The sequence below is a fragment of the Lagenorhynchus albirostris genome, chromosome 10 (genome assembly GCF_949774975.1).
Source record: "Lagenorhynchus albirostris chromosome 10, mLagAlb1.1, whole genome shotgun sequence".
Taxonomy (NCBI): Eukaryota; Metazoa; Chordata; class Mammalia; order Artiodactyla; family Delphinidae; genus Lagenorhynchus; species Lagenorhynchus albirostris.
The window spans coordinates 71,953,124-71,977,176 of record NC_083104.1 but is presented as its reverse complement, the minus strand read 5'-3'; the positions used below and the strand labels follow the sequence as shown (position 1 = coordinate 71,977,176).

The following is a 24,053-nucleotide window of genomic DNA, read 5'->3' as shown; positions in this document are numbered from 1 at the left end:
CTTAGCATTTCATCAAACAGACCGGCTTGCTTCTCAGAGCAGCAACTTTTGGGGTTTGATTCATGTTCACACCTCCCTCCCTCCAATATGGGAAAACAAAGGCAAAGACCCCACAGTCTGTGCACAAAAATGATACATTTATTGAAAGAGTATTTTTTCTTAATACAAAAGAAAGCTCTGTACATAGGACTGTGACCATGTCCACTATTCCTGGGTCAGCATCCCAGGGAAGTAGAAACCACTAACATACACACCCCACATTCACACACACACATTCACTCAGGCACACACACACCCCCCAGAGCCACCAAGGAAGGGAAACACCAAGGGTCGCTGCACATATAAATGCCACCTCATCCCTAACGCACACATGTTCTCCCAAGGCCACGCTCACACAACACACATTATAAGCACTTCGCCTGATTCACTCACTGGGTCTGTCTTTTGTGGGAAGGAGAGGAGGAATTCATCAAGGTCTCCTCCCCTGGGTGAGAGGGGGGAGTGAGTGAGTGATGGTGGAGTGAAAACAAGAGCAGAGAAAAGGGGCTGGGCAGTTACAGACCTGAGTCCCAAGCTCCCCCACTCTCTAGCCCCTGATTTGCCATGCCCCAATCTTGTAAGCCACCCATAAGCCCCCAGCTACCTCCAGGAGAAAGCCAGAAAGATGACTTCCATCTTGGCACCCCAAACTGGGGCAAGACAGCAACGGGGGTTAGAGGTTCGGAGGTTCTCAAACACGTCGGCAAATCACCCCCTTGATAACTAGGCTGTGCGTAAAAATTTCCCCCACCCCTTCACCTAATCACAGAAGCAGGCTTGTTCCTACTGAAGGCAGTCCTAAGGGGTTAATAAAACTCCACTCCACCGCTGCCCTGTTCTGAAAAAGCTCCCTCTCTGGATACAGGTGGTAAAGGTAGGCTCTGACACAGGGTAAAAGACCCTCCCCCTATGTTGGCCCACCCTCAAGGTCTACCCCGAAGCAGGTAGAGGGCGTGGGGCACGGCCCCTGTACAAATTACATAAATACTGAGGTTACACTTAGAAAAATAAAGTCATTTTCTTCAAGGCTTTTTGTCTTAATTTTAAAAAGTTACAGTAGCTGCTCACTCCCTGGGAGAGCTGCCATTTCTGGCTCCCCTATCCCCACACTCAGCCCAAGAGCTGCTCCCATTTCTTCTGCCCCCCCATTCCTGCCTTCCGCCCCCTCCCAGACCCCACCCTGCTCACTGCAACTTGGGCCCCAGGCAGCTGCAGGCCTGGGGGCACACAAGGCTGCAATGCCCATGCGTGTGGCACAAATGAAGTCGGTTGCCTCTGACACCCTCCCACCCCCATCCCCACATTTGGTCTCCCTTTTCCCTCTCCCTAGCAACAGCCCTGAAGGACAAAAAGAGGCCCAGAGCTGTGGGTCACCCTCCCCACCCCGTTGGGGCATGGCCTGAGGGCCCCTCCCCCGGTTTTCTCCTGGAAACAACCCAGGACCGGGTGATCCCAGCATCTCCCCCATACACTGGCGGGCCCCAAGCTCATGGGGCAGCTCTGTCCACAGAAGCCCAGCCAGCTCCAGGGAGCCCCAGGGCTCCCCAGGGAAGGGGAGCTTGGGCAGGGAGGGGGACGAGAAAAACGCCATAAAAAAAAGTTAAATATTTTAAAAATATATATTTATAGATTTGTTTTCACTTCGTCTCCTCAAATAAAAAGTTCAAAATCAACTTTAAGTAAAGCAGCTGGGAGGACGGGGGGGAAGACGGGGAGAGGGAACACCGGTGGTTCCCTCCAACCCAGTAGCCCCCGGAGTTCCGAGGGGAGCGGCTGGGCAGGGCAGGTCACCCAAGGAATCTGCTCCGCGCACAGGCCCCGCTACTCAGGAGCTGCAGGGGCCACAGGCATGGGCAAGTCTTGAGGGAAGAAGCCCCATCTCCCCAGCTGGCTCCCTGAGGGGCAGGGTTAGGGCTCTTTTGACCCAGCCTGTGGCAGACGCAGAGCTGACGTGGGGTCAGCAAGGAGGCTGGGGAGAGGACCCCGACCGCTTCCTCAGGGGGACACAGTGCCTCGTCCCACAGAGACCTGTGTGTGGGAGGGGGAGCACGGTCCCATTGGGTAAGCTAATACTCATGGCAAACACGGAGCCAAGCTGGCAAGGGGAGTCTGAGGAGGCAGGACAGCCCCACCATCAACAGAGATGGGAGGTGGAGCTAGAAGGAGGGGAGGGTGAGGGAGGATGGGGTGGAGGGCAGGCTGGCCCATTTCTTTGGCTGGAGTGAGAGGGCTCAGTCCTGTGGCTGCCCACTGCTCCTCCCCGCCTCCCTCCTGCGGCCCGTCAACATGTGTGTAAAGAAAACGTGAAAAGGCAACAATAAATAAGTGGTGCCGTCCCTTGGGCCATCTGTCCAGGGCGGCAGGGCGGATCAGTCACTCTTGGTGCTGTGGGCGGCATCCAGGTTCACCACCTGTAATTCGGTGAGGTTGCTGCTGCTCCCGGCCTGCTGCCCTATCACAGCCATCTGGAGGGAAGGGGATGTGTGAGGAGGACGTAGGGGGCTGGACCTGACCAGCCAGCTCAGGCTGCCCCCTGCTCACCTGCCTGCCTGCCCACCACACAGGCCTGACCAGGCAAATGGAGAGGCCTCTCGGCTAAGGATCTTGGCTTGGACCACCCAGTAATGGAACCCCTGAGGTCAAGATAAAGAAGGGGCTGGCTGACTGGGGTGAAAGGTGCCCCCACCTACCTGGTGAAGCTGAACTGCAGAAACAGGGATCTGCACTGTCCCAGATGGCGCTGTCAGGAACACCTGGGGGACGCCACCTGCATTAAAAAGCCACAGGAGAAACTCAAATCACTTGCTCAAGAGAAACTTCCAGATCTTGGAGGTGTGGTGATAAATGCACAAGTGACTGGGTGAGTCTCAGATGTAAGTGCCCAAAGGTAAGTGTCCAAATGTGTCTAAGTATGTATGTGGGTGTGGGTGTTCAAGTGTGCATGAGTGTCCAAGTGGACAGCCTGGGTGCTGGAGTATGTGTGCAAGCATCTGTGTGTGTAAATGTGTAGGTATATGTGTGAGCACCTGGTTTGGGTTACGTGTGAGTGTGTGCATCTGAGTTGGGGGAGGCATTTGAGTGTGAGTGTGTGAGTGTGTGTGTGAGTGTGAGTGTGTGTGTGTGTGTAAGGGAGGAAATGGCCCTCCTTTCGGCAGCCCTGCCCCCCCAAAACTCACCTTGCTCCTGGACCTGGCTGTGGGACACCTGCATGGTGGATGGTGCCTGGGAGAAGGCATTGAGCACGGTGAGGCTGCCATCAGCCAGGCCCGAGGTGGGTGCATACATCACTGCATGGGGGCTGGGGTACATCATGTGGCCTCCCACAGTTGTGGGCACAGATGACGTCATGATGGTAGCGGGCAACGTCACTGGCAAACACAAACACCCGTCAGGGAGGTCGGCACTGGTCCATATTAACATCCCCCATCCCACCCCCGGGAACCCCAGGCCTCCGGAGCCCTCTTGCCATTTCCCAGGTCAAAAGCTAGATAAAACTTATTCCTCGGTTCCCTGTCATCAACTAAGAATATCCTTATTTTTTCTTGAACACAACCACACCAACCTTTAAGTGTATCCTATCACATTGTTCTATTCCATTATCTATCTGCTCTGTTCCAAGACCCCAAGGCCCTGGGAAAAGCAAAGATTACAATGACTGACCCAACCCAAGGAAACTCAGATACTCTTCTTTTAGAGAGCTCCCTCATCCCGTTTTTCACTTGTTCTCACTCCTCTTCCCTCTTCTTCAACATGTGGCTAACAGATTCAGCTTTTAAATAAGCACTTCTCCAATGTTAACGTGCATACAGTCACCGGGGGAACTTGTTAAAAGTGTGGATTCTGATTCAGTAGGTTTGGGGTGAGGCTAAAGAGTCTGCATTTCTATCAAGCTCCCAGGTGATGCTGTGATACTGGTCCTCTTTCCACAGACCAAACTTCGTGTAACAAGGTTGCAAATAACTTAAAGTACTTAAAAGTACTTTTATTTTTAAAGTGTCTCGTCATTTCTGAAATGACTAGAAACACAGAGGGGAATTATGGTTACTCAAAACCTAGAACACCCTCCCACAAGGAGATAACTACTCTAGAAGTCCTTCCTGGTAATTGAGCAAACGTGTGTCTTTGGGCAAGTAACTTCTCCTTTCTGGGCCTCAGGCTTCTCACCTAAGTAAGGAGTGTAGCTTCAATGGTCCCTAATTTCTTCCTGAAATCCACAGCCCTACTGCAAGGCAGGAGTCAAAACCCAACCATCCTCACCTGACTTTCTCATAACGATTAGGGTAAGGGTTAACCCCAAAGCCTCAGTCTCCACATGAAGAAATTCTCTGACCTTAGTTATGGGATGGATACTGCTGGGCACCTGCTGCTAGGCCTCATGAAGGAGGCAGAGCAGGGAGGTGACAGAGCTTCGAGCTATACCTGTCCCGCTGGAGGAGGTCTGCGTGAGGTCTGTGCTGCTGTCGCGAGAGGGAGACGCTTGCTGTGGGGCCTGGTGCACCTGAATGGCCTGCACTGGGACCTGCTGGGCCACTGCCCCACCTATGAGACACAGAGACTTACTCGTGCTCTGTCCTACCCAGCCACCACCTGCACCAAGCACCCTCAAACACCCCCAGGCCCAAGGTCTGGCATTCTATCCCCGACTCCCATCACTATCTTTCCTGGGAGCCAAAGAGGCCCTTCATGACCAGAATCTTGTCTCCAGGGGCTTCCACACTCTGCTCTTGCCCTTCCCTCCTCCTCCTGCCCTAGGCCCTGACTCTACCCTCTTCAGTTGACACAGGAGCAGGCACTGACCCATCAAGGACATGACCTGCCTTCCAGTCAAGGTAAGGAAGTGGTAGAATGTCTGCTGTCCTTGTGGCAATGGAGGCACAGGACTGGCTTGCTAGACAAGGCCAGAGCATATGGCTGAAACTTACTGACAAGGATAGTTCAAGTCCCAGTGGGGAGGGACCCAGTGCCTACCAATGGGACATAAGAGGCTTCTCTCAGGCTCTGGCCCCTGTTTACCCTCCTTCTGAGTGAGGAAAGTCATTCTCCTTGTGCCAGCCCTAAACCCACTCTTAGCATGCTCAGTTTGCCCCTTGTGACTCACCAGGCATCAGGGTGAAGCTGGTAGGCAGCTGCATGAGGCCCCCAGAGGAAACAGGGCCACTGCCTGTACTCTTCAGCACAGTCCCGTTGGCACTGCTGACAGCGCTGGGGCTGACGCTAGCAGACACTGGTGCCAGGTAGTTGGTGATGGGAAAGGAGGGGCCGCTGCTGACTTGCATGGTGGTAGAGGTGCTGGGTGCTGTCTGGATGGTGGAGGTGGTACCCGGCAGGTTGGTGACAGTAAAGGCCGGTTTCAGTGTATCCTACACCCAGAGTAAAGATGGAGTGGTGAGCCTCTACCAGACCCTGCCCCTTCAAGAAACTGTGTGGATTGACAGCCCAGAATGGAACCAGTGTGCTTGCGTTCAAATCCCAAGTCCACCATTTACCTGCAGCCTGACTCTTAGACAAGTTATTGAGCTGCTGAGCTTTTTTCTTTAGTCTTCTGTCTGTAAAAGAAGGATAATACCTACCCCATAGGTGTTGTGAAGATTAAAGAGGTTAACATATGTAAAACACTTAGAATAGTGCCTGGCTGATAAAAAAGCAGTATTTGCTGCTCTTATAATGATGACAATGATAATGTCACCTGAGGTCTGTTCCCAGCTCTGGCAATGATATCCTGTGTGACCCTTGGAAAACCTCTTCTTTCTGAGCCTCAGTTTTCTTCTTCTGTAAACATGAGGGGGCTGGGCTACTATGTCATCCTTAAAAGGGTCCTTCCAGATCTGAATTGCCAGGCTTCTGAGATAGGGACCGACAGTTTTTCAGGGAATTTAGGGTTTGAGAGCGATCTTGGGGGTTCGGCAAGGAAGCACCAAAAGAATTTATTCATTCAGCAAAATTTCATGCGAATAAATTAGCCCTACTGCTAAAAGAGTGGGGAGCCTAGAGCACTGACTCGCCCCTCAGGGAGGCTTTGTTCTTAGAAGAGGAAAGAGGAAGCCACGAGCTGAGAACCAGGCCCAGAGAACTGAGGTGGCTCCGATACTGGAGCTGGGTCAGCGCGGGATGTTTGCTAAGCAGTGGAGCTTGAAGCCCCTGATTGGCGGAGGCGTTGCTAAGGCAAACAGTGCTGCTTCCTCCGATTGGCCAGTTAGTGAAGGGCCACACAGAAGGTGGAGCTCCCCAGAGCAGCAAGGGAGGAAGCTCCGCCCCCTCTCCTTACCGGGAAAAGGAAGGGGGAGGCGTAACCACGGCTGGCATCCCTAGCAGCCGGGCGAATACACTCCCTAACGTGCGCAGACCCGGACATCCTGAAGAGGCAGGCGGCTGGCTAGCAAGGTAGTCTCCAGCCTAGTCAGCCAGCCTGCCTGCTGACAGTGCTGGCTTCCCAGGACCCTGGAACCCATGAGCACTCCCTTCCTACTCCCCGGCCACCCAGCCGGCCAGGAGGGCAGGACTAAGCGACGCCCCCGCCCCCAGCAGGGAGACAGCTGGCGGGAGGAATGCAAGGGCCCTGCCAGGCAGGCGGGCTGCAGGCGGGAGGCCGGCGTGGAGCCGGAGCCGGCCTTATATGGGCACGGAGGCCGCCCGCTTATCTAGGGGGCCAGCCTCCTGTCAGAATAGAGAGGATGGACACCTGTACCCTAAGATGCGGGGCACTAACCCGGCTCCACTCCACATCAGTAGGCACCTATCCACCTGTCCTGGGCGAGGGAGAGAGACCCCTTCCCCTCTCTGCCGGTCAAGTCCCTCCCCTTCCTTCCCCTCAGACAGGGGACCCAAACACACCTTGGTCTCCCCACTGCTGTCGGACTCCGACACCTGGTAGGTGAGATCTGTTTCTTCAAAGCCCGTGGCACTCATTCTCTGGTCTGTGGTGGGGTCTGAGCGGGGTGGAGAGTCTGGCGAGTTGAGGCAGGTCTGAATCAGTGCCTTGCCAGTCTCACTGGTGATCATGGGCTGCAGTTTGCGGGTGGCAAAGGTATACACATGGCCTGTCTCACTGGCCACCAGCAACAGCACCTGTGTCCCTGTCAGCGTGGACAGCTCATAGGCCTGGGGGTAGGGGGGGGAGATGGGTAGGTCAGCAAAACTTTTAATCTCTACCTTCCTTGGGTAGTGGGAAAGAGAGGGAAGTACACAGTGATCTCAAGCCCCCACTCCCATAATTACCTTCCTCTCCAGTGACTCTATAGGGGTCTTATCTGAAGGATATCTGAAGGTGAGCTGAAGAGTAGAAAAACCCCATGCTTCTCTTTTGAGGAACAGCCTCACTGACCTGCAGATACCCCAAGCAAATAGCCACAGCTCCCAGTGACAGAACATATAACACCTCAGCAGACATGGAGGGGCCCAGGTAGCTGCTCCTCATTACAGCTTGGTGCCCAGAGCCTCACAAAGAGATGGCTCCCACTACCTCTTCACTGTCACAGGGACCAGGATGAAGTCGCTACTACACTGGAAGTCACATAGATATTAGGGATAAGGGGCCACCTAAGCTCTAAAATGTCCCATGTTTCTTCCCAGAAACTGCACAGACACTAACCTGTTGCCATTTTGCCCTGCTCTATAATACTCTGCTCCCCCTTTTCTCTTTCTTTGTCTTGATTCAACAGTGTCTGGAATGAGGGGAGATGGCAGCTAGATTAGCAGCTACCACCCTGCCATAAACCCAGGAAGGGGACCTTCACAGACCTTCAAGGATGGCCCCATAGGTAGCATCCTCACTCCCAACAAAGTTCCACAACCCACTGGAAGCAGCCTTGGTTTCTATATGGGATAAATATAAACACCGGCCAATGTTCCCAGAGTTCTAGCTTCTTGTTTCCCAGTTCCTCTGCTTTCATCCCTTCCCATGTCTTCTATACCCCAAGACAACTCCTTTCCTCATCCTTTTCACTGGATAATCAGCCAGAAGAGGAGGCATTTCTAGGTACCTCTGCAAACCTTCTCCCCAAACTCCGTGCACAGATTTTTCCCTAGGCCTGGAAATCCCACTTGTTCCAAGGGCAAATGGTTCTGAAGCCTGTCCTGCAGGGAGTGTGCCAGCTTCCAGTGGATGCACGGAAGACACATGGCCATCTCAGGACTTGGTTTCTGATGCTCAGGGCATCAGGTCTCCTGCCCTGCTCCCTTACCTGGGGCTCTTAAGCCCCATTCGGTCATCAGCCCTGCCCATCCTTCCAGCCTGCACTACTCTAGTGATGCCCACCTTCCTCCCACACATGTTCGCTCATTGTTGTTATGCAGCTCCAACCTCCTCACCCCCATACCTTCTCTTCTCCCTGCTTTTCCGGCGCCTTCCCCCCAACACCAGAGCGCACTGGACCTACTGACCCCCGGGTCTCATTAACCACCTCCCGGGCAGCCCCGCAGCCTCCCATTACCACTCCTCACTCCTCCGCTCTACGAGGGCCCCGTTCCTCTCTGGCGCCCGTCACTCCCACCTCGGCGCCTTTCCTCTCTTTTCCGGACGTTCCCGGCATCTCCCCTCTCCCCACATTTCCCTGGCGGCCCCTCCCCTTTCACCCTCCTGGGGCAACAGCCATCCCCTCCCACACACCTCCTGCGGACTCGCCGCCTCTCACCTCCGCCTCGGCTCTGCCTCCTTACCGGGCTCCCCTTGCGCGTCCCCACCCTCCCGGTCTCCCGTGGCCAGCCAGCCTCCCGGCCCGGTACCTTCTTCATGATGCCTGTCTTCCTCTTGCTGAAGGTCGTGTAGCGCCGCAGCTTGTTGTCGATGAACTCCATCTTGATCTTCACGCGGCCCCGAGTCTTCTTACCCGGCTTGGCGCCGCTCACTGCGCCGCTCACCGGCCCGTAGCCCCCAGTGGCCGCCGCCGCCGCCTCGGGCCCACCGACCACCACGCCGAGCTCCATCTCGCTCAGGCTCCGCTTCAGGCCGCGCCGCTCCGCGCCCAGCTCCTCCTCCTCGCCCGACTCCGAGTCACCCTCGCTGCCGCTGTAGAGGGCCCCCGCGGTGGGCGCCGGGGTGGTTGTCGCTGCTGCTGCAGCCTCCCGCTCAAGGCGGCCCGGGCCGAGCCCCGCGCCGTTCCCGGGGACCCGGCCCCCGTTAGCCCCGCGAGTCCCGCCGCCGCCTCCACCGCCTGGCCGCCCCGTCGGGGTCCGGTTCAGGCTGCCCCCCAGGGCCGAGCCCCGGCCCAGCGCCGCCGCGGCCCCAGCTTGGCTCGGTAACATGGCGCTCAAAGTAGGAGGGCGGACGGGCAGTCAGCGAGGAATCGGAGCCGCCGCCGCCGCCGCCATCGGCTTCCCGGCTCAACCCGGCGCTCCCGCTGCTGCTTAGTGCCGCTATCGCTGCCGCCGCTGCCGCTGCGAACCCGGGGCCCCTGCACGCCCGGGCCGACCTGGGCCCTCACTTTCCTGCCCCTGTGGCCCGGGTTGCCCCAGGCCGCGCGGAGCGCCCCCTGTCCGTACTCTAGGGCGGCGCGCCCGGCGGCCGTCAGCGTCCCCCGGGGGGCAGGGGCTGCTGGCCGCGGCCGAGACGGCGGGTGGAGGGGGCCGGGACCACGCGCTGGTGGCGAGGGATCCCCCGACCCTTCCCCCCATATAAAGAGATACAATGTTTCCTTTTATGGCGAGGCCGCTCCTTATATGGTGAGCCCCTGCACCCCCGCCCCATTGGTCCGCGGTTCCAGCACCTCCGCTCCCCATTGGCCCACAGGGAGCGCTTATTTGCATAGACATACCGAACTCGCTGCTGTCATCACGCGTCAGACGGCTACTCCGAAAGGGGAGGAGCCGACGCCTCTTAAAGGAACAGGAGAGGAGATACGACTCCGCCCCCCTGACCAGAGAATGGTAGAGAATTGGGAGGAACCTGCGGTAGAGGAAGCCTGGCAGAGCACTGGAGCGCAGTCTTGCGGAGGAGAGGGAGCGGTACTGGGAACCCGGAGCTGGAAGGGCTGGAAGCTAACACTGGGATAGTCCCTGAGTGGATTGTGCGGATTGCAGTAAATGATATGCAGCCCAAATTCCCAGGGACTGCAGGGATTAGAGCATTTCCCCACGCCTTCCCGAGGGAGTCAACGTTACTGGCGGAGCAAAGGGGGCTTGTGTCCCCGCTGTCTACACTCTTCGCCCTGCGGCCTCTCTGCTCCACCGCTTCCCCTCCCCCCCACCACTTCCTTTCCCTTTCCCTCTCTTTTCAAGGCGACGACACTTTCCCACCAGGCCAGCTCCCCGGTCCTCATTCATCATTCTCTATACTGGTTTTGGGGGGGGCGGGGATCTTTGGCAGACGTACATCTGGAAAAGACCGGGGGAGACAGTCGGCCTCCCGGTCCCCAATGGGGGCAGGGAGGAGAGATGATGATCTGTAAAGACTTCCAGCTGCGGCCTGGGCTGGGGGAGGGGGTGGTCGCGGGGATAAAGCCCACCCCTCAACCAGTGCAAAGGCCTGGGAAAAAGTGTAGCCGGACAGAAAGTTTAAGCAAGCAAGCAAGTGCATGCGTCACACACACACACACACGCACACACACACACACGCACACACACACGCCCTTCTTTTGAAAGCCAAGCAAAGCCCATAGGAGGAAAAAAAAAAAGAGTGGAGTGCTGCAAAACCCAGGTTCAGGGTCTGGGTCTGGTTCTTAGCTCCAAGGCAGTGAAAATAGCTTGAGCTTTACTATTACAGAAATTATTAAAATCTGGAAGCTGCCTCTTCCCAGCCCTGTGCCTGGAAACAAGTTTTTGACCTCTCCAAACTCCACATTGCTCATTGTCGGTATGAGGTCCTTAAAAAGATTAGATGAGATATAAAGTGCAGTGGTGGTCTAAGTAAGTGGTTAGGGAGTTAATCACCTTGTCCCTAGGATAAACAGCCTCTTGTGTTTAAGGGGATGGCATAGGGTGATGATTCCCGCCTTAAAAATTGTTATGAAGATTAAATAAAGCAGTCAGTTGTGAATAAAGTGGTAGTGATAGTGAAATCAATTTAGTATACTGCAACCAGCATTTAAATTAATAAAGTAATGGGTCTCACAAAAAAAAGAGACAAGAGTAAATATTGTTGCATAAAACTTTTCTTTGCATTATTTTTAGTTTGAACCATAAAAAATTGCCATTTTATAGGTCAAGAGGGTAGGATACTGTCAGTTTCATATGATTCAATGTGTGTATACGGGATGACAACGTCAAATGCATTTCTTACTGTGAATCGCAATCCAAAGACTGAAAAATACTGAAATAAAGTATGTTCAAGTGATTTGTGAGATATCATGTGTGTATATATACATACATATACACATACATACTAAAAACATGGCTTGTTCATCAAACCCCTAAATACAGGAATTAAGAGCCCTCCTCTCCCCCCCCCTTCCCCAATAGTTTTCTGAAGAGGTTTTTTTTTTTCTCTTTTCCTAACTTACTCTGCACAACAGGTAGTTAAACATATGGAATGTGTTAGCTCAAGAGGAAGAACAGGTCAAATAGATAAATAGGTTCCAGACGGGCTTCAGGGGCCACAAACATTTGCTTGGGATTTGTCTAAGCCGCACAGTCAAAATCACAGCCGTTGGGGTTCATTCTTGCCTGGCTTCTAAAGACTTTTCCATTTGAAAAACCTACTTTAGACATGCAGGGTGGACAGCCCTAAGCGGTGGCACTCCACTCAGCAGAGGTCGACAGCCGTCTGTCACGTCCGCAGGGAAGGGGGTCCAGGATGACAAAAGTACTCAGCTTCCCTTCACAGAGGCTGCCATCTCTCCCAGTTCACCGAACCCCAGGGCAATTGCACAGCAGCATTAGTGCCACAGCTCCTTCACAGCCCTTTATCACCGGCGGGGGAAGGGGGGCACCACTCCACCCACACCACATTACTGCAGGTTCAGGAAACAAAACTGCTGACGTGGATAGTTACAATCAAAAACTGGCTCATAGGTGTGTCTTCTTTGGACCATAGAATATTTTAAAATCAGGAGATTTTACATAGAAATCTGATTATCTGGCCTCTCTCAAAAAATTGGAATTTTTAGCAACCCCGGGCCTACGCGCCTGCAGGAGCCCAATATTATGGAGCAGAGTTGAATGGTGGCCAGAGAAGAGGCATCTGCTCCCAGGTTCACTATAGACTCTGCACAGCCCACTGAACTCAGATAAGTCCCCTGCCTGGCCTCCCTGGAATGTGAGTTTGGTGCTTCTCCGATAAGGCCTCAATCGCAGTAGCCCCCTGTCCATCCAGACCATGAAGGACCTCCAGAAGGGCATCAGAATTTCAGCCAGATCCCCTCATTCTACACCATTCCCACCCTGAACTTTCTTTCTCCTGATTTTTATCACCCAAATAAAATTGGAACAAAAATTTATTACTTTTTTTAAAAATTAATTTATTTTTTGGCTGTGTTGGGTCTTTGTGGCTGCATGCGGGCTTTCTCTAGTTGCAGCGAGCAGGGGCTAATCTTTGTTGCGGTGCGCAGGCCTCTCATTGCGGTGGCTTCTTTTGTTGTGGAGCACGGGCTCTAGGCCGCGGGCTTCAGTAGTTGTGGCACATGGGCTTCAGTAGTTGTGGCTCTCGGGCTCTAGAGTGCAGACTCAGTAGCTGTGGTGCACGGGCTTAGGTGCTCTGCGGCACGTGGGATCTTCCCGGACCAGGGCTCGAACCCTTGTCCCCTGCATTGGCAGGTGGATTCTTAACCACTGCGACACCAGGGAAGTCCAAGATTGCTTTTAAAAAAATTGCTATCACCAAAAAAAAAAAAAAAAAAAAATTTGTAACACTCTAAAACTGTTTTCATTGGGAAATAACCAATTAACAACGTTGTGATAGTTTCAGGTGCACAGCAAAACGACTCAGCCGTACATATACACATATCCATTCTCCCCCAGACTCCCCTCCCATCCAGGCTGCCACATAAGATTGAGCAGAATTCTACACAGGGATTCTTAACTTCACATAGAAGAAAAGAGGTCTCAATGGTGATGGCAGCATTAGGGGGAATGGAAAGGTCATGAGTCAGTGTGCCCAGGAAATTTCAGGAAAAGCCACACTGCAAACACTCATCGTGCTTTCCATCAGACAAGAGGAATGTGTTTAATTTTTACTGGCGTATAGTTGCTTTACGAGGTCGTGTTAATTTCTGCTGTACAGTAATGTGAATCAGTTATACGTAAAAATATATCCCTTCTTTTTTTTTTTTTGCGGTACGCCGGCCTCTCACTGTTGTGGCCTCTCCCGTTGCAGAGCACAGGCTCCGGACGCGCAGGCCCAGCGGCCACGGCCCACGGGCCCAGCCACTCCGCGGCACGCGGGATCCTCCCGGACCAGGGCACGAACCCGCGTCCCCTGCATCGGCAGGCGGACCCTCAACCACTGCGCCACCAGGGAAGACCTAGCCCTTCTTTTTTAAGAGTTCTTTCCCATTTAGGTTACCAGAGAGCATTGAGTAGAATTCCCTGTGCTATACAGTAGGTTCTCATTAGTTATCTATTTTATACATAGTAGCCTATATACGTCAATCCCAATCTCCAAATTCATCCCACCCCCCTCTTCCACCCTTAGTATCCATGAGTTTGTTCTCTACATCTGTGTCTCTATTTCTGCTTTGCAAATAAGTTCATTTTTTGGATTCCTTTTATTTCTTTTTCTTCTCTGATTGCCATGGCTAGGACTTCCAGAACTATGTGGAATAATAGTGGCAAGAGTGGACATTCTTGTCTTGTTCCTGATCTCAGAGGAAATGCTTTCAGTTTTTCACCTTTGAGAATGATGTTTGCTGTGGGTTTGTCATATATGGCCTTTATTATGTTGAGGTAGTTTCCCTCTGTGTCCACTATCTGGAGAGTTTTTAATCATAAAACGGTGTTAAATTTTGTCAAAAGCTTTTTCTGCATCTATTGAGATGATCACATGGTTTTTATTCTTCAATTTGTTAATATGGTGTATCACATTGATTGATTTGCGTATATTGAAGAATCCTTGCATCCCTTGGATAAATCCCACTTGATCGTGGTATATGATCCTTTTAATGTGTTGCTGGATTCTGTTTGCTAGTATTTTGTTGAGGATTTTTGTGTCTATGTTCATCAGTGATGTTGGCCTGTAATTTTCTTTTTTTGTGAAATCTTTGTCTGGTTTTGGTATCAGGGTGATAGTGGTCTTGTAGAATGAGCTTGGGTGTGTTCCTTCTAGAGGAATGTATTTTTTGCTTTATGCAAGTCTATACCACTTGACTTCTTCCATGATCAGTATTACTTCTATGCGAAGATTTTTCTCTTAAAATTAAGCAAAGGGCTTCCCTGGTGGCGCAGTGGTTGAGAATCTGCCTGCCAGTGCAGGGAACACGGGTTCGGGCCCTGGTCTGGGAGGATCCCACATGCTGCAGAGCAACTAGGCCCGTGAGCCACAACTACTGAGCCTGTGCGTCTGGAGCGTGTGCTCCGCAACAAGAGAGGCCGCGACAGTGAGAGGCCCGCACACTGCGATGAAGAGTGGCCCCTGCTTGCCACAACTAGAGAAAGCCCTCGCACAGAAACGAAGACCCAACACAGCCAAAAATAATTAATTAATTAATTAACCAAAGATAGAAACAGGGCAGAGGTAGAATAAATGGATCTTGGTGATGGCCTGCATGGGAAGGGGGTGCACAGAGAAGAGGGCTCATGATGGGTTGAGATTCTAAGTAAGGGTGACTATTCTCCACCAATAATGGGAACAGGGAACTTGGCTTAAAGAACAGGTTTGGGGCTTCCCTGGTGGCGCAGTGGTTGAGAGTCTGCCTGCCGATGCAGGAGACACGGGTTCGTGCCCCGGTCTGGGAAGATCCCACATGCCGCGGAGCAGCTGGGCCCGTGAGCCATGGCCACTGAGCCTGCGCGTCCGGAGCCTGTGCTCCACAATGGGAGAGGCCACAACAGTGAGAGGCCCACATACTGCAAAAAAAAAAAAAAAAAAAAGAACAGGTTTGGGAGAGAGGTAAGTTCAGTTTGGGCCCAGGGAAACAGGTAGAGAGAAATGTCCTGTAGAAAAAGGGGAGCGTGAGTCTGAAGCTTGAGGTAGAGGCTGGAACTGGAGCTAATGCTTTGGGAACTGTCCACACTGAAGGGCCAGTTAGAGTCACATGAGGTAAGATGAGATTCCTGAGGGTGAGAATGTCGAGAGAGGAAGGCCAAGGACAGAAGCCAGTGGAACAGCCATCTCTGGGGCAGGCAGAAGAAGGAAGCCACAACCGGGGATGGAGAAGGCCTGGTCAGAGAAGGTGGATACGGCGTACCATCACCAAAGACAAGAGAGGAGAATTTGAAAAGGCAGATGTGGCCAGCAGTGTTAGCCACTGCAGAGCGGTCAAGGAAGACCAGGCATCTTCCTTGATGCCTCTAAGAAGAGGCTTAGTGATAAATGACCTTCTACAGTACTGCCTTCCCAGTACTTCTGAGTGCATCCCACAGGAGGAAATAATTTTTACATCACAACATCGAGTGAATTCAATTATTGTATCCCATTTTTACACCCTGTGTTGGAATAAGATATCCACATCCTTTGCAGTCACATCCTACTAGTGCTGATGTTGGGTTTTGACATGTGACTTGCTTTGGCTGATAAAATGTTAATAGACCAACGCTTTTAAATGTGCTGGCATGATCTGGCGGGACTTCTTTTGCTCCTGCTACTGCATGGGAGCATGCTCTGGGGGCCAGCAGAGTAGACCCAAACCAGACCTACCACCTGGTGCCAAGCCCGCCTGAACTCAGCTAAGTCCAGCCAAGATCAGCCAAACCTCTCCAACTTGCAGATCTGTGAGAAAAATAAATTGTTGTTGTGAGATTTGGGGTTTTTATGCCGCAGCACCACCCCCATAGTTGACATAAGCTAACATACCCAAACGCATATCAAATATAATAAATGAAATTTTGTAAAACAATACTTACCCATAAGGTATACAATGTACTCAGATAGTTTTTTATTGTCTCATATTTTTAAAATGATGGTTACAACCCACAATTTGAAAAGCACTGCTCTAGAGAAATTGTTCTTATGGGTTTTTCTTGGTTTTGTTTTTGTTTTCTTACACTCCAACACACCTGAGGGATGTACCACACTGTATATCTACAACAGTGGCTCACTTACCATTTAACCTTAGGGAAACTACCTGACCTCCCTGAGCCTTGGTTTCCTAATCTGTGAAATGGGAACAATAATATCTGGCTAACAGAGTGATCACAGAAGTTCAATAAGATAATGCATGCTAAGTGCTTAGCAAAGAGACTGGTACAGAGCAAGTATTTAATAAAAGCTGTTCTTTTCATTACTGAGAAATTTGGTGAAGAAAAGAAGGAACTAGGGCAATTCCAGAGGTCAGGACTTATCTCTTTAGGATGGGGAACCATGCTGAAGTTACGATATGGTAGAGTGTAACTGATGACACAAGGTCTAGGTAATGAAGAGGCAGGAATCAAACCAGCTGAGGGCTGAAAGCCCTGGAGCAGTGAGGCATTAAGCGCATCTCTGCTCAGCCTTATCTCCTCCATCACCTTCCTAGAGTCTTAAAAGGGATTCAGAGACCTGAATCTGTCACTAACTCCTTCTCCAATCCCACTCTAACTAGTTCCCTCCTCACACTTCTACGCTCAATACCTGAGTGTGAGTACCAGGCCAGCCAGCAGAGAATAATTAGTTGGCATCAAAGAGCAACACAGGGTCACATGAACAAGAGGTGGCCTCACCTCCTCTGAGCCCACATTCTCAACTTCCCCAGGAGGAAACTCCCTGGCAGTCCAGTGGTTAGGACTCCATGTTTTCACTGCTGTGGCCCGGATTCAATCCCTAGTTGGGGAACTAAGACCCCGCAAGCCACGCAGTGTGGCCAAAAATAAAAAAAAGTATTCAACTGCTCCACAAACCAGAGAGAAGGACCAGTGTCTGCCAGTTATCCCTGCCCAAGCACCCCCCAAGACTCCGGGAAGGCACATGGCTCCTTCCGATAAGCGAGGGAAGAAGGCACATCATTTATGGGCAAAAAGTAGGGAATGAGCATCAGAAGCAGGTTGTAAAAAAGGCTTCTTTATTGAGAGCAGCGAGTGTAAAAAAAAAACCAAAACAAACAAACAAACAACAACAACAACAATAAAGGTGTGAGGCAGGGGTGGCCCACTGTCCCATCTCCTCCAGGACCCACCCCTACGTCCCATGCCCTCCCACCCCACACTGCAATTACATACAAAAGCCGCCCACGGTGCATACAAAAAGGGCGGGTTATATAGTGTCAAAAGCTCCTGAAAACTCCTTCATCTGCCAGGCACTTAGGATGAGAAAAGGAGAGAAGGGTGGGTAGGAGGCGCAGGTCTGGGTCAGCGTGCACATGTCCATTGCGGGGGTGGGGGTGGGGGGGGGGACTCGCTGGCTGGGTCCTCCATGATCCTAGTGCAGACCCCACAGTGGTCCCCAGAGGCCAGAACAATCCAGGACTTGAGTATATTAAGGAAATCCCCTTGAAGCCAGCTCACCTCCAGCCTAGCCCTCCCCCGATGAAGTTGGCAGGTGAGTGGCAGAACTGGACCTGGTAGAGGGGAGGAGACCCAGGCCAGAAATTGGGTTTACCTGAGGCACCCACACTGCCCCTGATGGGGGAAGGGGTGGTAGAGAAAGCTGCCCAGCCCAAAGCCCCAGTCACCCAGTCTGGGTCCAAATCAGCCTCCCCAAGGGCTGAGAGTGAGGAAGAGGAAGAAAGCCCAGGCCCTGCCTGACCTCAGCAGTGCCTGTGGTGCCCGGGCGGGGCCCCTAGGGCCCGAGAGGACCAGGATCTTGCCCATCATGCTGTGGGCACCCCTCAGGAGGTCCTCCCCTGCCCACGCCATCCTGAGGCACAGCCTGCCTGGGCTCCCTCCTCACGGCTTGTTATCCGCGGGGTTGTCTCCCAGGGTGTTGGCGATCTCGCTGAAAGAGGGCCGGTCCTTGGGGCTGAGGGCCCAGCAGCGCTGCATCAGCCGGTAGAGTTTGGAAGGGCAGCCCTCAGGCTGCGGGAGTCTGGCCTTCCCAGCCTGCAAGTCTGCAGAAAGACGGTGGGAAGAGGATTAGTCAAAATATTTAACCACCTGTCCAATACTCTGTGGAGCCTGCAGTTCCCACAGGCAGCCACGTGAGGGAGACTCTGAGGGACGCTGGCCAGTGCGGATGAGCAAGGATTCAGGGAGTTTATAGAAAGCATCTTGCAAGCAAAGGGGAGGACTCCCCTGATCCCAGCTCTCTCTGGCTGGCGGGGGCAGGGTCCAAGCAGCACAAGAAGCAGCCAATACACAGGGGCTGAAGTGGGGTCAATAGGCAGGCACCACAGTAGCTGGAGTGAACGCTGGGGACAAGGGCTATTTACCAACCAGTATGAAGGTATTTCGGTAATCTAACAAGTGGAGTGGCCATATCCACGAACGTGCTGATACCAGCCCTGAGAGAGGAGGGCGGGGGCTGAACTGGCCCCGGGACCCTGAGCAAGCTCTCCACCTAGAGAACATCTGGAACTGTCTCTCGGAAACAGAGCTGCCTACCTGCCAGCACTTCGTCGTCTGCCTGCCCTCCGTGGGGCATTTCCCCGTGAGTGAACACTTCCCACATCAGCACACCGAAGGCCCAGACATCAGACTTGGTGGAGAAGTCGCCCTCCAGGATGGCCTCAGGGGACATCCAGCGCAGCGGCACCCAGGCCTGGCGGAAGTGGTAGTACTCACTGTGGGACAAGAGGACACACAGGCATGGGGGTAGGGGGGTGAGGGGCACAGCCTGGGATCCCCACCTCATCCCAGGTCTGGGTCTCATACCCAAGCTACAGCCCAGATTTTCTGTATCAAGGCATTCAGGGAAATTGGAAACGTTTTTGCTTAGCAAGGGGTAGGGTGGGGGGGTTGTATACTGGATGAAACCTGGAGGCATCCACATGGGGTCTGACGGTTAAAAAATTCCCTTAAGAATCAGACTTCGCCTAATGTCAATATTTAAAAGCCACTAATCGTACATACTTTCTATATTAGTTTAAAAGTGTGAAAAATCAACACGTTAAATGGAAAGAAATCTTAAAGAGCTTTAGTAGTGATAACCCAATCATGACTAAAGCAACGGTCAGACAAACCAGGGTGAGTCAAAACTGGGATGACTCGAGGGGAAGCTCCCGGAGGCACCAGGTAATGTATATTCCAGCGCGATCTCTGGCTACGGGTGCTGAGCTTTAAGTCTTAGCCTTAAAAATAACTACTGAGTTCAGGAAGTTACAGAGAGAACCATATGAATAGTTAAATTCTATAGAAAACCATATAAAGTGTGACTAGTTACTTTTGAAAAAGGTTTATAATTTTTTTATCACTAGAGAAAATGTGTAAGATGAGGGAGCTGTGGTCCACTGGCTGGGATGCCTACTGCACCCTTGGGAGAGGGTGGGAAGGTTCTGCCCCTCCAGGGGCCTCCAGCTTTGGACTAAGCCCTTTCCCACCCCCCCACCAGCTGTGTCTGCCCTCTGCCCCTCGCCCACTCCACCTGTGCCCCCTACCTGTTGTACACGTCCTTGCTGAGCCCCAGGGCCGACACCTTCACCTGTCTCTGAGCGCTGACCAGGCAGTTTCGAGCGGCCAGGTCCTTGTGCACAAAGCGGTTGTTGGACAGGTGCTCCATTCCCAGGGCCACTTGGGTACACAGAGCCACCTGGAACGAGAAAGGGGGCTGTCAGAGCACATCAGGACTGGGGTACTGGCGGACCGCCCTTGACACAGCTCTTGGTGGGGTCTCAGCACCATTAATGTGATGCTGAAGGAAGCCCCAAAACAAAGGCACAACAGCCTGTTCCCTTCTCTGTAAAATGGGAATAACAGGACCTGCGCCTCCTGGGTTGTTGGAGAACTGAATTGAATGAAATAAAGTTTTCGGCCCCACTCCCATGCACAGCAGGTGCTAGATTAAGTGAGTGGCAGGTGGGGTGGGGAGACCACACAGTGACCACCTGCTGAGTGAAAAATAACTGGGCAGTAAGTATAGCTCACATCTTTATGGGCTGCTCCTCTTTTTTTTTTTTACTTCAAAGCTACATATTTTCTACTAGTTACATTTCATAAAAAACAAAATAAACAATCATATAGATCTATATATAAAATATGTGTGAGCAAAGGTAGATAGGCACACACACACACACACACACACACACACACACACACACACACACACACACACACACACACACACACACACACACACACACACACACACACACACACACACACACACACACACACACACACTGGTTGCCTCTGAGAAGGGTAGCTGGAGGCCAGAGAGAAAAGGTAGGGAAACTTTTGCTTTATATTTTGGTGTGAACTACATATAGAAAAATTCATAAAATATGTCTACTTTCACGAATAACTATAACGCCCACACCCAGGTAACAGTCACCAAGTTAAAAAAAGAAACCAATGATAGGCCCCCAGAAGCTCCTCACTGGCTCCTTCCCCATCACAAATTCTCCTCTCTCCTCAAGAGGTAATCACTATCCTGACTTGTATGAAAATAATGTCTTGTCTGTTCTTTACAGTTTTACCGCTGACGCGTATGTTCCTAAACAAACAATACAATTCCATTTTGCCTGTTTTAGAGCCAGATAAGGCTGCAATCATACAAATACGTATATTCCTTTGTGCCTTGATTCTGTCACTTAACATTGCAAGGTTCATCCTTTTTTTGGGATATCATTGTACTGAGTTCTTTCTCATCATAAACACATCATAATTTATTCCTTCTAATGTCAGTGGAAATTTGTTTCCCCCGCCCCCTGCCAGATTTTCACTATTAAGAACAGTGCTGGGCAACTACTGAGCCCACGTGCCACAACTACTGAAGCGCCTAGAGCCCGTGCTCCACAACAAGAGAACCCACCACAATGAGAAGCCCACGCACTGCAACGAAGAGTAGCCCCTGCTCGCCACACCCAGAGAAAAGCCCGCGTGTGGCAACGAAGACCCAACGCAGCCAAAAATAAAATTTAAAAAAAGAACAGTGCTGGGTACTTCCCTGGTGGCACAGTGGTTAGACTCCAAGCTCCCAATGCAGGGGGCCCGGGTTCGATCCCTGGTCAGGGAACTAGATCCTACATGCATGCCACAACTAAGGAGCCTACGTGCCACAACTAAGGAGCTGGCAAGCCTCAACTAAGGAGCCCACAAGCCACAATTAAGGAGCCCACCGGCCACAACTAAGACCCGGCACAACTAAATAAATAAATAAATAAATAAGAGCATGACCTCTCTCTTCCTCCCTCCCTTCCTCCCTCCCTCCCTCTTTAAAAAAAAAACAGTGCTGTTATGAATGTTCTTATGAGTGTATATATGCATGAGTTTCTCTAAGATACCTCGTGGGGGGTCATGGACTGTGAGTAGCTCTAGCATTACAAAATAATGCAATACTATTTTCCAAAGTGTAAGAGAGTTGGGGAGATTTTTCACTGATACCTTTTAAAAGTTTTTGAGCCATGTGAATGTATTACATATAATACATTATATAACATATTAAGTGTAATTATAATTAAGAAATATTAACATTTAAAAAATATACACCAATGCACTGAACGAATATCAACTGAGCATCTACTATACACCACATACAATTGGGTGCTGATGGAATATGACAGGGACGGCAAGACTGGGCTCCTGGTGAGAGGGCAGTCTAGAAGGGAGGTAAGAATTGTACCTGCAGAAGGGTGTCACCAATTGGGGGAAGGTGAGCCATGCCAAACAGAGGTAAAATCAGAGCACCAGGACAGTGCCTGTAAAGACCAATGGTCCCTGTGCCTCTGTCACCTTATCCAATCCTTGGGAGCAACACCAAGGGACACAGGACATGTAGCATTTCCTTGTGTATAAAAACAAGGCAAACAGAAATGCAAAGAGGTCCGCGTGGAAGGTTATTTAACAAGTTACTGGCCAGCTGTGTATTTCTTCCAGCACACAGACTCACTTTCAGGATCCATGAGGGAGAAGCCACCCACCACATACTAAATCACGGAGAGACAAACGTGGCTAAGGACCAGTATCATGGGTGACCAAGAAAATACTAATCAAGACCTGACAAGGTATCATTTGCCACACATCTGATTGCAAAAGGTCAAAAGTCGGCCTCTAACCTACCTCCAATGGTTCAGAAAAATGCATAATAATAATTATACAGACACAGAGAACAATAAAGCAAATGGGGCAAAATGTAAACAACTGAATCTGGCTAAAGGGTTTGTAGGAGCTCCTTGAACCATTCTTAGTCTTTTAAGTTTGAAGTATCAAAGTGAAACAAACATACACACATACATACACATGTCAATAAACACATTAAAAAAATAACAGTAAGTAAGTAAAAGCAGCCTGTGTGTGGACCAATGACAGTATGTCACCGATTAACCAAGATTATGGTTTATCTGATTCTATGTCCCTGAAGTTCAAAAAGGAACAAAGGTGAATGTGAGTGGTAGAAGGGCTGCTCCCACATTACCCAGGGCAAGGAGGAGACCAAGCAGTCAGAGAGAAGGGGGTGGGAACACTTGTTGTGCACCTACTGTGTGCCCGGGCCCTGAGCCAAGCTAGCCGCTCCCCTTCTTGCTCTCTGTGAGGTGGGCTCCTCCTCAGCTTTGCCCACAGTCCCAGCCGAATGCCAAAGCCTGGCTCTTTCCTCAACACTGCAGCCGCCTTTCCTGGGTCACCTCACTGTGGATGGGGGCACAGGAAGGGCTGTCTGCCATCAGTGACCCCAGGGGTGGGGTGCTGGCTGTGGACTGGCCCTTCGGCATCCCTGGCTGGCTCCAAGCAGCTTCACCGGCCTGGCTCCCAGGGTCACGGAAAGGCCAGGAGAGGAGCTGAGTCCAAACACTGGGAGAGGGGTCACTCCAAAAACAGATCTTCTCAGTCTGTGTGCTCTGACCAGTGAGATCCCTGCAGGCCCCACTGCCTCCACTGGAGAGTTGCTAATTGTGGTCACAACCTACTAGTATGGCATAAAACCCATTTAGTGAATCTTAACCAGCATTTTTTTTTAAAGGAATAGAAAATATCAGAGTATCACACGTGGTAAGGATAACTATCATTCATGGAACTTTTTTCATTTTTTAAATATACACGTCTGGGACTTCCCTGGTGGCGCAGTGGTTGAGAATCCACCTGCTAATGCAGGGGACAACGGTTCAAGCCCTGATCCGGGAAGACCCCACATGCCGAGGAGCAACTAAGTCCATGTGCCACAACTACTGAGCCTGCGCTCTAGAGCCCGCAAGCCACAACTACTGAGCCCACGTGCCACAACTACTGGAGCCCGTGCGCCTAGAGCCTGTGCTCTGCAACTAGAGAAGCCACCGCAATGAGAAGTCCGTGCACCGCAATGAAGAGCAGCCACCACTCGTCACAACTGGAGAAAAGCCCGCACGCAGCAACAAAGACCCAACGCAACCAAAAATAAATTAATTAATTAATTTTTAAAAAGTGATACTTTAGAATATTTAAAATAAATAAATAAATATGCACGTCTGTGTTGCATTGTGATGTAAAATGTGCTCTCTTTTCTTTTTCTTTTTTTTGCTACTGTGGGTCTCAGTCAAAAAAAGTTTAAAAACAATGGTCTACACCTGCGCTGTCCAAAACAGTAGCCCCCTAGACCCGTGTGGCTATTTCAGTTAATTAAAACTTAATAAAATAAAAAACTCAGCTCCTCTGTCTCTCTAGCCACATGCTAAGTGCTCAGTAGCCACGTGGGGCTGGTGACCACTGCACTGGACAGCACAGGTATGGAATGTTTCCACCACCTATTCTATTCAGTTCTATTAGGCAGCACTGATCCCAACCACAACCAGTCTGGACCCATTACATATCCAACATATCGACTGACACTGCATATGCAGACGGGCTGAATGCGGGCCACTACCAAGAGTTAGGGGAAATCTCATCTTTTTGGTGCATTTTCTTTATCAAAAGTGAAGCCACGGGCTTCCCTGGTGGCGCAGTGGTTGGGAGTC

The 24,053-nt window shown here is 51.4% G+C and overlaps 2 protein-coding genes across 3 annotated transcripts in view; both read right to left on the bottom strand.

The window, feature by feature from the left end:
• Positions 1–116: 116 nt before the first annotated feature.
• Positions 117–9,666, bottom strand: SRF (serum response factor). Of its 2 annotated transcripts, XM_060162953.1 has the most exons (8): positions 8,761–9,666; positions 7,777–7,851; positions 6,871–7,137; positions 5,138–5,399; positions 4,459–4,578; positions 3,216–3,407; positions 2,730–2,806; positions 117–2,504 (listed from the first exon to the last, which is right to left on the bottom strand). In XM_060162953.1, exons 1-8 carry the CDS (start codon positions 9,277–9,279, stop codon positions 2,409–2,411), a joined length of 1,608 nt encoding a protein of 535 aa, XP_060018936.1. In that variant the 5' UTR covers positions 9,280–9,666; the 3' UTR covers positions 117–2,408. The 2 variants fall into 2 exon arrangements, with proteins under 2 accessions (XP_060018936.1, XP_060018935.1); XM_060162952.1 differs by lacking the exon at positions 7,777–7,851 and having other exon boundaries at positions 8,761–9,663.
• Positions 9,667–17,078: 7,412 nt separating this feature from the next.
• The window catches only part of PTK7 (protein tyrosine kinase 7 (inactive)), a 60,506-nt gene continuing 53,531 nt past the window's right edge, over positions 17,079–24,053 (bottom strand). The window contains exons 18-20 of the mRNA XM_060162943.1: positions 19,569–19,720; positions 18,577–18,755; positions 17,079–18,083 (exon numbers count right to left, since the gene is read on the bottom strand). Coding sequence (XP_060018926.1) covers positions 17,923–18,083; positions 18,577–18,755; positions 19,569–19,720 — 492 coding nt within the window. The 3' untranslated portion in view covers positions 17,079–17,922. The remainder of the gene's footprint in view (positions 18,084–18,576; positions 18,756–19,568; positions 19,721–24,053) is intronic.